Source organism: Colletotrichum abscissum (genome assembly GCF_030869225.1).
Source record: "Colletotrichum abscissum strain IMI 504890 chromosome Unknown Scaffold_8.1, whole genome shotgun sequence".
Lineage (NCBI taxonomy): Eukaryota > Fungi > Ascomycota > Sordariomycetes > Glomerellales > Glomerellaceae > Colletotrichum > Colletotrichum abscissum.
Genome location: NW_026850525.1, coordinates 897,194 through 912,796, shown reverse-complemented (window position 1 = coordinate 912,796; position 15,603 = coordinate 897,194). Strand labels below are relative to the sequence as shown.

The following is a 15,603-nucleotide window of genomic DNA, read 5'->3' as shown; positions in this document are numbered from 1 at the left end:
TCATCATGGATTGGGCGGTAAACGGCGGTAACGTTGATTGACGGGGGGGAGTAAGAGAAGGAAGGGAAAAAACCTAGTCAGCCTCGTTGAAGAACGATTGTTGACACCATCTACCGGCCCTGCAAAGAGATTTTTCCCCCTTGTCTCATAATGCTGATGTCAATCTTGCTTTCAAACGTCTTTTGCGGAGTGTGTTCACGTCACATCGTCCTGTTGGTAAAACTTTCAACGAAATTCGGGGCAGAAATTTTGCTCATGGTTGTTTGCAAGGAGTTCGCTTTGACATTTGAGCCTTCTGTCTTAGGTAGGCACACTGCGCGCAAGACATGAGATATAGAATGATGTGGAAAAGAAATACAATGACTTGCCCACGTGGAAAGTTTATCAGGGCCGAGATGGCTTCTCAAGAGTGGGAAGAATGTAAGAGATAGTCTTTGGGGGGGTCGTACAAGAGGGCAAGTTAGATAACCCAAGATGTCATAATACCCCATCAAGAACAGAACAAACAGCCAGCTGCATATCTCCTTGAAGAAGAAATCATCACGTAGCCGTCTCACAAACTTCGAGTGTCACAGAGGGGAGCAATACAAGTCTGGGTATCCAGCCCGACCAAGTCGATCGGGCCTCTTTAATATCAAACGATGTAAAGTCTTCTGTCCCAACCCTATACCCAATAGACGCCCTTGTTGCTAGTACCTTGATCTCATTGATGATGAAAATTCCCAGATCCACCTCTCTTTGGCCCTGGCTATTGACCTTCTATGCTTATTCCCAAGGAGACCAATGTCGTGGCCAGAATCATCGACCTCGACTACTGACGCCCCTAAGAAGAAGAAAGCACAAAGCTTAGCCGTCTCATGTACTGGCTGTGTGGTAGGTGTGTTTCTCCTTGTCAAGCCTGAGCAATAAATGTAAAACTACAATGGGAAGGTAAACAAACGGTAGAGAAGGGCGACAGCGTTGACACCCTGCACTTTGCCCCTTTGATGATGATGAAAAAAGTCAAAAACGAAAACTCCCCAACGGCCTTCAGAGCCCAAATGTTGCCCTGCCTGGCCCTTCTGTATGCAAAGCCCATCTTGGAAATTCCTCCCGTGAACCAACCCACAAGCCTAGCTGCTCTCTCTATGTGGGCGAAAATTGCTGCACACGAACCCACTATGTGAAATCTCGAAAGCTGCTTTGCTCTTCTATGTTGAGAAGCTTTCAGCCACTAAAAGGGGGCGAGCGGGCTGTAGCGTATGTGATTTGGTGTACGTGTAAGAGTGTCGAGTGAAAGGTAGGATGGGGAAGCGACGATGTGCGTGTTGTATCCATCAATGATCTTGTATCTCTTGGGGTATTTCATCGAAAACGATGTCAGTCGAATGTGGTTTACTCGGGGTTCCACTTGCGTTTTTTCTGAGCCTGTCCCTGCACATCCCAGTTAGGAACTATGTGACCTCAGTAGTAGCTGCGCGCACGAACAAGAAACCAAGTTAGCTTGTAAGGCTGCGCGAGTCGGAAAGGCCTTTACGTGCCCTAGAGATGGGGTCTTCCTGGTCTGCCGTTGCCACTGCTGGGCTGGCTGGACTGGGTCCCATGATTGGTTCCTTTGAAGTGAAGGATCGGGTCTCCAGAGGCGGGCGAAGATGAGACTGAGGATGCTCGTTGGAGCTTGCCTTGACTCTCGACTGCTGAGCCATATCCCTCTCCCGATTCTTCTCCAGGAGCTGACCGCCGAGGGTCGCACACTTGAGAATGGTCTGGATCAGGTGGTTCTGCTGCAGAGGCTTCGACAAGTACTCGTCCATCTGTGCCTGGATGCATTTCTCGCGATCACCCATCATGGCGTGGGCCGTCAAAGCAATAATGGGAGTACGATGCGAGCCCAGGCTGCGCTCGTACTCACGAATCTTGCCTGTTGCCTCAAAACCGCCCTGTTGGGAGTGAGATTAGCTTGCTATCAAAGATGGTCAAGTAGTAATAGAAATTTCGGGACTCACCATGATTGGCATCTGAACATCCATGAGAATAACGTCAAACTTCTTCGCCTTGATGGCCTCAACAGCCTCGAGACCGTTGCCAACAACTGTAACCACGTGGTGGTACTTTTCGAGAATCTTAACAGCAAGTCTCTGGTTGACCCGGTTGTCTTCCGCGAGAAGAATCTCGAACGATTTGGTGTTGTCGGCCAGAGACGGGGTCGCGCGGTTCTCGAGAGCAGGAATCATGCCGTTGCCGAGATCCACAGCAGTGCAGGGTGTCGTCATGTATGATGTGATACCCAAGTCCAGGCATGACTTGAGGTTCACGTGAACGACAGGCGCCAGAAGAACGATGGGTAGGTACTTGAAGTCGTCCACGGATCTGAGCCTCCTGGCGGTATCGATGGAGTCGACAATAATGACATCGTACGGCATCGCCTGAGCGTCGCGAACGCTGGTGAGGATGGGGTTCTTCTCCGACTCGACAACAACGGGCTTGAGGCCAATCAAAGACAGCATTGTCTCGATCTGCTCTCCGTAGCCAGATTGCGACTTGTCGACAAAGAGAACCTCGTGACCCTTGTACGGCTTGATTTGCTTCTCGATGATCTCGACGCCGAGATCCGACAAGCGCACTCGACACGTAAAGTGGAACTCACTGCCTTGACCATGTTGGCTCTTAACCCACAAGTCGCCGCCCATGAGCTTAACAAGGCGCTTCGAGATTGACAGTCCGAGACCGGTTCCGCCAAACTTTCTTGTCATTGAGCCGTCGGCCTGTTGGAAAGTGTCGAAAATGAGGTCAAGCTTATCCGCGGCAATGCCAATACCTGTGTCCGTAACGATGAATTCGATAGCGTACTGGTCAGGACCGCATGCCCAAACAACAGGATCGGCCTTCTTAATAGTCAGACTGACTTCGCCGTGTTCCGTGAATTTGATGGCGTTTCCGACCAGGTTCAGAATAATCTGCCTAAGACGGAATGAATCTCCAATGACGTGATCCGGCACGGAGCTGTCGACACGGTAGGTGAGGTCGAGGAACTTCTCGTTTGCCTTGACTGCCAGTGTTTTGAGAGCATTGAATACCGTTCCTCGTAAAGTGTACGGGATCTCTTCTATAACCATCCTGCGTGCCTCGATCTTGGACAAATCTAGAATGTCGTCAATGATGGTGAGTAGACTGTTCGCCAGACTGTTAACAATATTCAACATCTCTCGCTGATATTGTGTCAAGTCCGTGTCTAGCGTCAGCTGCGTCATGCCGATAATACCGTTCATGGGTGTACGAATTTCGTGAGACATATTTGCCAGGAACTCGGATTTCGTTTTGTTGGCCAGCTCTGCCGCCTCACGAGCCTGTGTATTCCTCTGGATACTGTCCCGTAGATTGGACACCATCTGATTGATCTTTCGTTTGAGTTCGTCCATTTCGCCCGAAGCTTCCACTTCGACAAGTTTCGTGAAGTCTCCGTCTGTTGCCAAGTTCGTAATGTCTGAAAATGCACGCACTTGAGTTGTCTAATGAAGCAGTCAGTCGTCGGTTGTGTAACGCAAAGACCCAATGTCATAGACTGCTCCGCACTTACCAAATTACTAGCCATGGTATTCACATCAGTCGTGATCTCGCGCCAACGACCCTTCAAGCCGGCAGGATCTGCTTGCGCGCCCATCTTGCCGTCGACACCGACGTCTCTGGCCACTCTTTGCACTTCATTACAGAAATTGGAAAGCCTGTCAACCATGTTGTTTATCGTTTCTTTAAGGACGAGTATTTCTCCTTGGGCTTCAACCTCAATCTTCTGGCTCATGTCGCCATTGGCAATGGCTTGGGTGACGGTCGAGATACTGCGGACCTGTATCGTAAGATTTGAGGCCATGGTGTTGACATTTTCGGTGAGATCCTTCCATTTGCCTTCCACGTTGTCGACCTGGGCTTGTCCGCCGAGCGTGCCGTCAGTGCCGACTTCCCTGGCTACCTTGCTAACCTCAAAGGCGAAAGTGCCGAGGCGGTCCACCATGGTGTTGATAGTATTCTTCAGATCGAGAATTTCACCTCGGACGGGTACTCTTATCTTCTCCGTAAGGTCGCCGTTCGCCACAGCCGTTGTGACCTTGGCAATTGCGCGCACTTGTGTCGTTAAGTTCATGGCCATGCCGTTGACGTTCTCGGTGAGATCTCTCCAGGTTCCTTCGACATCATGAACAGTGGCTTGGCCACCAAGCCTGCCTTCCGTTCCTACCTCTCGGGCAATCTTGGTCACCTCGCGGGCAAATTGCTGGAGTTGCTTCACCATGGAGTTGATAGTAGACTTGAGATCAAAGATTTCTCCCCTGCAATCCGCTTGTACGTTTTGTGTAAGGTCGCCCTTGGCCACAGCAGTTGTTACCTTGATGATGTCTCGTACTTGTGTCGTTAAGTTGTTTGCCATTGCGTTGACGTTGACCGTTAGTTCATTCCACATGCCTTTGACTCCCTCGACGTCGGCTTGGCCACCAAGGATACCTTCAGTTCCTACATCGCGAGCTACTCGAGTGACTTCGGAGGCAAATGTTCTCAGTTGGTCTACCATGGTGTTGATCGTTTGTTGCAGTTGCAGGATTTCTCCTCTGGCGGGGCGTTCGATCTTCTTGGTCAGGTCACCGTGGGCGACAGCAGTGGTTACCGATGCGATTTCTCGCACTGCGGGTTGTTAGTAGGGTTCAAGATTGCGATTTGCGCGTAATTACTTGCCTTGATCTGTGAGATTTTGGGCCATAACGTTGACTGGAATAATTGGTTAGCAGAGAGACTCAATCAAAATCATGGGCCACAATCTAGGCGCACCATTGTCCGTCAACTCCTTCCAAGTACCGTCGACACCCTCGATGCGAGCCTGTCCGCCGAGCAAACCCTCGGTTCCGACCTCGCGGGCGACGCGGGAGACTTCGCTTGAGAAAACCTGTAGCTGATCCATCATAGTGTTGATTGTCCGTTTAAACGTGGTAATTTCAGGGTCCATTTCGACGGTGTTCATGCGGACCTTCTTGGAAAGGTCTCCGCGCGCAACGGCTGTGACGATCTCACCAATCTCTCGCAGGGCTTTCTGGAAGGCCTCGTTCGCCTTTTGGTGCTTCCATAGTTCCCGCTCCAGAGTCGCAACTCTCTCTTGTTCGATCTTGAAGAAAGCCTGTTCCTGGAGTTCCTTTTGCTCAAGGAGCTGGGCGGACACGCTGCTGATTTCCTGTCTCGCGCTAGAAATTCCTTTCTCCTGGTCAAGTACCTTCTCTTGCAAGCTCTCCAAGGCTTCGTCAGTCAGCGGGCTGTCTGCGAGGCTCGGATCGGCTGTGGCGGTACCTTCGCGTTGGAACTTGGTGGGCCCGGCGGCAACAGTGCGGCTGTTGGAGGATGATGGTGATGCGCCGTCGGAATCGTCGCCAAAGAGGGAACCGTGGATTTCGTTGGGCGTTTCCGGGAAAGCTACAGAGGCGTGGGCTCGACTCTCGAGCTTTTCGATTCTTTGGGCAAGCTTGGCAAGCTCGTTCTCGAGGCTTCGCTTGGCGGGGGTATCTCGACCTGGGAGCTCGATCCGCGCATCAACCTTGAAGGGAAGGGACATTGGCGTCGTGCCATCAGCGGCAAGGGATTGCACAATGGCCGCGGCAGCGGCCAATGCTGAGTCGTCGACCATGTTGAATTATTGTCTGTGGGTTGAATCTGCAAGCAGAGCAGAGAAGACGCTGCTTGTGATGTTGTGAGGCGGGGTTCGTGGGTGGTTGAAAATATGTAGGCCGAGGCTGGAGAGTTTGGACGGGAAACGGCGGGCGGGTATAGATCAAGAAGAGTTGTGGTCAACCAGCAGCATATTAGCTCAGTGAAGGCCTGGAACCAATGTGAATATCGAAAACCGGTAGCTGTTGGTCAGATGCCAAGTCGTTCAACACTCGCTCGAATCTCGTCGACCCGATGTGTCAAAGACGATGGTGCTCCTGTCTTTTTTTTCTTCTGCGGAGCGAAGGTGATTTGGGGGGAAGTTGGGAAGGGGAGGGAGTAAAGAAGAGGTGGTGTTGGTGGGTTGGCAATATGAAGCAAGAGGATGAGGAGAGAAAAAAAAAGCAACGAGGCGAGCAAATAGCGAGGAGACACGCCCCGAAAGTGGTCAGGCGGATAAGGTAGGACAAGTGAGCTACTAGAGGCTAGAGGTCGCAAAAGAGCAGAACAGAGCGAGAGTGAAGAACTACTACGAAGGAAGTACAGCGCTCCGGAGTATTCGTAGGTGAAGAGGAGATAAGGCGGAACATGAAGTACCTTGGACCGGGGGTTGGACGGATACCACAGCGGGTTAAGGAGGGCGGATGTAGGGATTGGGGTGGGATGGGACGGCGAGGGGGGATGCTTGGGAGCAGAGGTGGGGAGCAAGATTGGTCGACGAGGCGAACGGTGAATTGGTCGTAGGACGAATGGTCCTTCTGGCGCAACACTTGGATTTTCCCTTCTCCCGCTCACTGCTGTTTCCCCTTTGCATGATTGGCGCTATTTGGTTAACATGTCGCTGGTTGGATACTGAACGTTCAGGGAGAGAGAGATTCATCGGCACCGTCTCCGTGTGTACATCGCCATCAGGTAGGTGGATTGATAGGCTGATAGGGTAGACACGTAGTCGGTACTCGGGATGCGCATCGAAAATCGTTGCATCAAGATGTAGATTCTACGCCTAGACGGTGAGCTGCAATACGCCTGGGATCACCAAAGATGGAGGAGAGGCTCCCCCGTACTCGGTACCTCGTGGAGCAGGTACTTGAGAAATACATCTGAAGGCTTGATGGTGCGAGATGGGGCAAAGAGACGGCGCTAGTATAAGTCGGTCCAGCCTTGCGTGTACTTTGTGCCGCCAGAGTTGCGGCAAGAGGTACATGCTGAGTCAAGTAAATCCCGGCAGCACCCAAGAGGTTCCCGGCGAATGAGACGGGCCTATGTGGGGCAGTTTTCCGTCAGGGGGGCCACGAAGGACTCTCTCGCGCAAAGCAATTCGCTCCTCCAGCCCGCGGCCGACATGGAATACGAATGGTGATCGGTCGACCATCTTTCCTAACCCAGCGCAAGCGTCGACGCCCCAAAGGGGATTGTCAGAGGTCGACGGTGTGCTTGTCCCAGGTCGTAGGCAATTTCAGTGATGAACATTGGCTTGAATGGCTGTTGTGCCCCTCCTCCTCCAAGCCCGGCTTGTCTTTCGCAACGTCAGTGGGAGGATGAACAAGTATCTCAAGGTACCTACCCAGGTCAAGGGATAGGTAAGGTAATGCCTCGTACGCTCCCCGTGGGCATTGGACATGCTCTCTCGATCCGTCCTTCTCTCACCTCTCATCTATCACTTGATTGATGGGCAACACTGCCTCGCTGCGTCTCATCGGTCTCTACGGAGTGACCATATTCCATACGCCGATTTCAGTAGCCAATGCCTGTGTGCCTGCCTTCTCGCCCAGTCCGTTCACACGTCTATCACAGACACTAGGAACCGTCGATGCACGAGACAGATTCAACAGCCCATCCGTGCATCTCAAAGTTCCGTGACCACCGCCTTTCCACCGTCCTTTCGCTCCCCTAGGCTCTTGGTACCTTACTGACAGGAATGATATGGGGGCCAGACTAACCGGAACTACCTTAGTCCAGACGGTCGGAATGAGTCTACTCCTCGTCTGGCGATTCTGCCGTCTGGAGTCCACGCATTCGGCCATGTCGACCGTTGCCGCCACCTGACCACCTAGCTGAGGCGGCTTGCCTGGTATCTCATCTCGCAGTCTTCGTATCCTGTCAACCTCGAGCCGAAGGGCTTCCGCATGTTTCACTACATGTATCTGTACGCAGTCAAGCAGTACCCGTGCCCAGTCTCCAATATCTGCTAGGCGAGAGACAAAAAAGAGCCGTATCGTAAGGGAGATACGTGCTAATGGCGTATCCGTTCTTCGTACACTACACTATCACACCCAACCACATACACACTGTAGAGGTCTGCAGGGATGCAGAAGTGCTAATTGCTACTCCCTCGACCCTGGTCTGTCAGCGCGTGTTCTCCTGTGGCCTACCTGCAAAGTAACGACAGACTTGGTGCCTATCCGTGGACTGTACGGATAGAGTCCTGTGGCTTGTGGCTGTTTGGGCACTTACAGCAACGCTCCCGAGGCGGCCTAGCGCTGCGTGCTGGACGGATGTGACGGGCGTGACAGGCTAGAACCGTTTTCTTTCGCGATTGGTGTGGGGAAAACCAACGCATATGCCCACGGTGGAGAACCTGGTTGGATGGATGCTTGCTTGAAAGTTGAGGTGACTTTCTTCTCCTTCCACAAAAAAGTTGCGCCTCGGTTTTCACGGAATAGGGGTCTTAAGACTGAGCAGACAAAACACCACTTGGTGCTTCTCTCCAGACTTCCTGAGACCCTCTCCAAGGTTGACGTCGTCCCTCGTGCTGCCACACCACGAGGGTACCATGGGTATCCGTACGGTGTATCCAACGAGTTTTCGGAGCTGGAGCACCGGCGATTGGTAGCGACGATGGTCTCCGTGTGGAATCGCAGGGTAGTATTTCTCAGCTAGGTGACGGCGGGAGGCTCCTGGCCGCCCCCATCCACGATTTGACCCGACTCCCATGGCCACCAACAGCGTTGCTTTGCATTCCCTTCTCGTCTCCACAACGGTAACCTGCGGCGCTCGCTCCTCCTCGCCGTTGTCCCTCTGCAGCTGCTACGCTGTGCCGCACATGGTGGAGCGGCCAGCCGCTGTAAGCCTGTGTCCGAAGGCCAGTAATAGGGATACCAACTAGGTAATACCAACAAACTTGAACGGCAACAGTTTCTTAGGTAAGGTATGCCTCCGCGGCCCGCTTCAGATCCAGGATCGGGTGCAGAGTGGGCAAGTCCACGGTTCAGAGAGTCGAGAGGAGTCGAGATTCGATAAATCCGGACAGGCCTAGCCGCCCGGCTGTCACATGGTGCATCAGGGAATGTCCGTGCTTGGTTTGCCTGCCCCAACCTCATCTCTCTCCTCTGCATTGTTCGCAAGCATGGGAAGTTGGGAACCAGTTCCAGATTCAGCAGCTGATATCGAGATCGAGATTCCCACGATGGAGAGGGCGAATATGCCCTTAGTCAAGCTTCTCTTTGTAAAGGGATAGGTAGTCTATTGTCACTTACTTGAGTGTCGTACTCTCGGATAGAAGCCAGCCGGGCAAATATAGTGCGTATCTGCAGGTAAAGTACAAATAGATGCGGATAATGGCACTCAGGTGTCGTGAGCTGGAGACGTCGATGAGGTGAAATGGACAGTGCCAGAGATAAGCACGCACGTGATACTTATCTTTCTTACCTTACAGCTACCAAATGTGCCTCCTTCCTGCACCTGCGCTGGGCTCCTGCGGGAAAGAAGAGAAAAGAAAGAAAGTGCGAGCTAACTCACTGTGAAGCAAGTGCCAGGGGTCCAAGGTCAGGGGTCCGGTCGTCCCATCCCGATCCCAAATCTCTTTCCCCTCTTACACGGTGCACCTTCCTATCTTCCTCCGCCCAAACGAAAAAAGAAAGGAGCCACACACTTTCTTTGACTTCCCTCGACGTCCCTTGGAAAACTTGGGGGACTTGGGGACTTCTCGAAAACATTGAGTGCTCGGCAAGTCGCCGTCCGTCGCCCCGCCCGTTACTTTAGTCTTGAGGTTGAGCTTGAAGTTTGCTCCGGTCACTGCCCAGGCGTGCGGTGTGCCAGTCTGCTAGCCTGCAGGGAGTCATAGATGCCCACTCCCCTCCCATTCTCAACGTCTGACTTTCACACTACGGTACTAACGCCCACGAACGACACCGTCTGAGAGGCAGCCACTGCGATCGTCAGGGTCCGCTCTCAAGGTTTCCACCCGTCAAGAACGACTGTCCGGGACGCCGTCCAAAGATCGACGCACAATGCCTTCTTCGTCCGTTTCAACATCTCGCGTCGCTCGTCCTTTCATTACAACCGTATCGCCGGGATGCCCTCCAGAGTTCGACCATCCCAGATCTCAGGCCTCCAATCCATGAGCCCATGCAGCCCATATTGCTCAACGTCCCTTACTACCGCGCCCCCGCGTGTGGCTCTTTCCCCGGAGACGGATCCTCAGGACACCGCCTGGTTGACAATCATCGAACAGTCCTCATCAGAAACCAAGACAGCCCGAGCTTCTCACTGCTTCTGGCCCGTATTACTCTGTATCTTCTCACCTAGCACCGGCACGCCTCTGCCTCAAAACCATTTGTCCTACAGCCTAACATCCACAGCGGGACGAGTACGGATGCTTGGAGCCTGCCGCCTGCCGAGAAGCCCAAGCCATCGACGTCACTGTGGTCCACGAGGTCTTTAATCTGATTCGACCTCAAGCCACGCCGCCCTGCATCGAGAGCAATCGTTGACTCGCGAAAGCTACTTGCTCAGGGAATGCCCATTCTTGGTCTTAGCCTAGCGATCGCTTGTCCAAGAATACTTCTGGACAAACGAGGTCGATGCCAGTCTCAAACTCGCTGTCTCTCCGAAGATGTCGTCGATGAGTCGGTTGAGCCAGCCCGAAGACCTTCTTGGATAATTCCAGTTTAGAACTTCATTGACCATCCCGCCTTTGCTCGCCTCAAACCCCAACCGGCCACCCGGCAGTTTCCAAGAACTGTTCAGAACAGAGGCTGAGAATGGGTCTGGGCTTAACGCTGAACCCCTATTTTCCACGCACCTTTTGCCGCCATGTATGCTAACCAGATTGGGTTTACTGGCAGGAACCTCACCGAGAGCTTCTTCGTTGTGCCTTACGCCAAAGCCATACAAACAGCTGCTATAGCACGATTCAACAGGCTTTACCACCAAATCATGACGCTTCACAGGCCGCAGTCTAATGCAAGTAGCTTGGTTATTACACAGGCGCCAATGAGCCCGTTTTTCATCTTGTTTCTACCGCCTGACCGATGATATAAGTCACTGTGGGCGGTGTGCTAGCCGAACAGTTTCCGACTACACCAAGCAGACCAGACCGCCTTCACTATTCAGTAACAGTGATTCTGATATTGATTGAGTTGACGTTGAGCTCCGACGTTGTCTCGTGAGTTAACCTTGCTAGCAGATACAATATACATTCGTAACAATGATTATCTGGATCATACTGGTGGTTCCTGGAGACTGCGCTTCGAGCCCAATTGGGTACGTAATCGTTACCAACATGGTACGGAAAGGCCTGGGCTCAAAATCGATTGACAACTTTGGGTTGCGTTTGCGAAGAGCAATCTTTAGCTCGCGGTATTCCCAGGTCATTTCCCTCAGTGACCGTTGAGATTAAGAGGTCTACTCAAGCCATGCGCTTTCGTAACAAAGGTTGCTAGGTGTTTCCTGGCATCTTTACCTCAAGGTCTTGCGCCGGCCACATGGCAAGGCTCATGGAGCAGCCAAAGCATTGTCTTTGCCTTGCATGGCTGCTGGAAATGGAGACTGCGGTTGCACGATGCCGGGCCATGGGACTGTTCAGCGTATCATATTCCGAGCTCCCACGAAGGACCCTGCAGCAATAATTGACTCGTATCAGCGCCGTGGTCAACACGCACCCAACCGTGAGTCGCGACTTTCAAGGGGTACCATCTCCGCACTAACCGTCCGCCAAGCCGTGACCCGACCAGCAACACCATTGTTCTCGACAGAAACTTTCTTGCGAAGCATCAAGCCACACACAAGTCTCCGACAGTTGATTCAAAAAGAAGATCGAGTGGAACTCACCTGGAGACGGTCACAGACAACCTTGGACAACGGCGACTCCGTGAGCCACCAACGGGACCATTTCTTTCTTCCTATAGCGCTAAGGCTAGAATGACTTTTTTTCTGGACCACGGATGCGTTCGTCTCCCCCACTCGTCTCATCCGGTGAAAGGATGAAGTCTGGTACCCTTGAACGAGATCGGGGGGCTCGGCACACTTGCCACTGCAACCCGCATCCACCAATCTATGGACTGTACGCCAGTCACCGCTCCAAGCGTACGTTTTGTGTCGGCGACACGTCGCTTCGCCAGCAGACGTCCCATTAAATCGGTGTTTACCGATGAGAAGGAATGCAAAGCGTCCCATTGTCTTCTCATTGGTCTGTTGGTCCCCTCGTCGATGCGGTTATCCTGAAAGGGACCCGTTACGCTGGTCCAACCATAGTCCTGGTAAGGGTTCGTGCTGCGAGCTTCTCCAGAAGAATGTCACGCTTTCGAACTTCCGTTCCCACGACGGTGGATTGGATAACAGAGACACGGCGAAAGCCCAGGGCCAGCCGTCAAGGAAAGATGCAAATCCGCTTTACCCTCCCTCGGCAGAAATCGCGGCTGCCATTTCGACATGCCAGCGGTGATTCTCTCGGCCGGCTCTTGTCGGAGCTCACTCGGAGCTATTATGGCTTTGATACTCGCGGCCAGCCTCCGTCCCCGACCCGCCACTCCGTCCACATCCAGCAGCGCAGCTGATACCGCAGTAGTAATCTACGGATTTACGTGGATGTTGAAGTTTCAGGACACAGAACGTAATGCAACGTGGAAGATGTGTTACATGCTGCCTAATTTGGCGGATATCGGGAGACTCTGTCTTGACTCCTCTGTGGCTATCGATAAGTGGTGCTGGTCAAGCCTGTCTCTCACTGTCGAGAACTTCGCCCGAGTCAAGCTCTTGTTGGGAGCAGCAGCATCACTCATCAACGTCAGGGAACCGTTCTCCTTGCAAGCGTTACGGTTGCTAAGAGCACTCTATCCGTATACGGTCTAAGAGTGCGGACGAGGGTCCATTTCTACGGTACTCTTTCTGGGAGCAACCGCATTTCCCTCCGAACCTTGGGCTATGAGCAATGCTTGGGCGACGACAACTCCAACCTTCCACATGCCTTGAACACAACACCTGCGAGGCCCAAGCACAGGGGATCATCCTAGGAAAAGAATTCAACTGCACTCCACCCACAACTCCGACCGACAGCCAACGACCCAAGGTACGCACTCTTATGGTCTTCATGCAAATGCAAATCGCGCGCAATCGCTAGACAATCACGATCTTGCTCCACGCAACGTCATCGAAGAACGAGCTTAGAGTTGCCATGACACAGCGGGCTGCCCGCTGGATTCGGAGAAAATATATATCTCTGACCTGGCGCGAGGTCCCTCTATATCTTTAACTTCGAGACCATACCAGGCGGACCCAACTTCCCCAGGATTACCCAAGACTCGACAAACCAGGCAGGAACCGTATACTGCCTAATAGAGCTCTCCGCAACCGCAGGCGTCCGGCCATCCCATGCTATCAACTTACTTTTCAACTCCAACCCCGAAACCCTGTATCCAACCCAAAGGCGGACGATCGTAATAACCCCTTGATGGCACAGGCTGGAGTTCAGAACACGTTGAGCGGCATTTTGAGTTGGTGACGTGTGCTTTCTTCACATGCGTGCACGCGACCACGGTTCGGTTGAAAGAATTGAGCCAAGAGCAGAGGGGCTGGCGCATGAGCGCTTCGCGATGCCCTCAGCCGACTGAGGATACTGGGCCTTGGAATATGAAAGCTTTTTTGTTTCTTTTCCCTCTTTTTTGGCTTCCACCCCGCGTCAAGAATCAGGCCAGGGGCCTGTCTGATGGAACTGTCCCGGTTGACCCTCGCGGCGTTTGACTTGGGCATCGATGCACCGTAACCTACCCCCCACCCTCCCTTCTTTATGTAGGTCCTCTACCTCTCAGGGCCGTTCTCGACCGTTTCTCGAACCCCTCCGCGGACGGCCGTCTTGCGGAGTCGTCTGTTGCATGGGCTCCGGGCCGTTCCCCAAGCTTCGATGGCGCATATGGGAGAACATGTGTGACGGTGGTCGAGACCCTTCCGCCTATCCCTCCGTCACTTCATGTGCGTATGACGACGTTTCTCGGCCCCGGGGAGCATCATTCGTGATGGAACGAACACACTGGAGGATTACTCTGGTATAAGTGTACCGATGTCTGGCCGTGTTCGACCGTGCTGCTGGGATGGCCTGATGGTGCTTCTGGGAGAGCAGTGCCAAGAGCCCTACAATGTCAGGGTCACAGTGAAGCTCTCATGAAGCTCCTTGTGAAGACCCCTCCTCTCCCCCCCCCCCCCCCCTTCTCCTCGAGCTAAACTCGAGCTTTAACACCTAACACCTAAGGCCATTAAGCTTAGCAAAGAGGTATATCTACGCAGTAGGAACGTGATGAACGGAACGGATGTTTCATTCGTGATACCCTAGCAACGCTATACTCGATGTCTGATAATGGTTTGAAAGGCCCCGGCAGGCTCCTCTAACAAGCAGACCGCCGTCGCATCGCATAGTTGACAGGGTAGGTTGCGCCCCCAAGGGCGGGGTGCCACGGGGGGCCGTAGACGTCATTGAGGAACCTTTTTTGTTCTGGGATATTGGAAGTATGCAGTATAGCCCTCAGGAATGGCTCTGCTGTCCCGCTTCATGAGCGATGCCTTTGATTATACGAATTGGATTCCAAGGTATCAAAGATCATCTGCTGCTCGACATATAAACACCCTCAAGAGACTCGACTTCTCTCTGTAATACAACTCTCCTCGACGGTTCCGTTTGCTGCTCCATTGCCGTTTCTTTTTCTTCTTCCTGTTCCTCCTTTCCGTTTGGACAGGAGACAAGGTTCAGACCTGCAGGACACACACACACTCTTCTCTCTCCTCGAGTCCTGGCAGCCCAACCTCAACCTGATTGATGTCTTTGTCAGCTATTTCGATCGCCGTCGAATTGATGCAGAGAATGAGGCCGCATTCTGCATGATGTGTGCCGCAGATCATGGACGGCAGACTGCAGACTGCAGAGCATCAAACTCATAGGGCAGGAACAATGGAGGAATTCGCCTTACATGTATGATGGGCATCTTAGCTAGCTCGCTGGTGGACGGATGTGAGCAAACTTCAAGTTGGATCAGACCACCATGTACAACTACACAGAGTCGGATAAGTAACTTGGTAGATCTTGTTAAACAAGTGGAACAGCCTCAAAAGGTAGCATTGCACTCTTTATCACCGAGCTTATGATCCTGCACGTTTAAACAGAAGAGAAGTCTCGGATTAACCCGTGGGATCATCATCACCCCTCTCTGGAAACGACCGATCTCTCCGAGTCAAAAACGAGGCAAAGAAAGAAAGAATAAATAAATGAGTAAATAAATAAAACCCCTCATTCCTTTGAAAACCAAAAACCATAACAAAGGCGCCAGCGAGGTTAAGAACGTAGCTAGGGGGGGTATCTACATATAGCCCGTGATGCCGTTAAACCATTACCAAAATTTGCGTGCGCCCAAATCTGCGTGCGTTAAAAACAAGAATAGGCCGTTGGTTGCTGCTGCGTGTTTGCTCCTTTGCTCTTCGCCTCGTTCCTTCCACACTCGGGCATCACATAACGCACGCTCTTTCTCTGCTCTCTGCTCTCTCCAGAATGGTATCGAAGTATGCCTGCCTGCTGCCCTTCCCCACCTAATTGCCCAGTAAACCAAACGAGATGAGCAAACAAAAACGAAGAGGTAAAAAAGCAGAAACAGAAACAAAAAAAGTCGAGAGCCAACGCCTCGCCATGTCCGCCCTGCTTTTACGGCCTCGCTGTGCCGCGTCCACCCCGCGCTGTCGATCATC

General features: G+C 52.6%; 1 protein-coding gene across 1 annotated transcript; it reads right to left on the bottom strand.

The window, feature by feature from the left end:
• Window positions 1–1,478: 1,478 nt before the first annotated feature.
• CABS01_04293 (hsp90-like protein) lies at window positions 1,479–5,638 on the bottom strand (the record flags this gene model as incomplete). The annotated part of the gene is made up of 4 exons (XM_060537664.1): window positions 1,479–1,919; window positions 1,986–3,488; window positions 3,557–4,650; window positions 4,795–5,638. 4 exons carry the CDS (start codon window positions 5,636–5,638, stop codon window positions 1,479–1,481), a joined length of 3,882 nt encoding a protein of 1,293 aa, XP_060390509.1.
• Window positions 5,639–15,603: the final 9,965 nt, after the last annotated feature.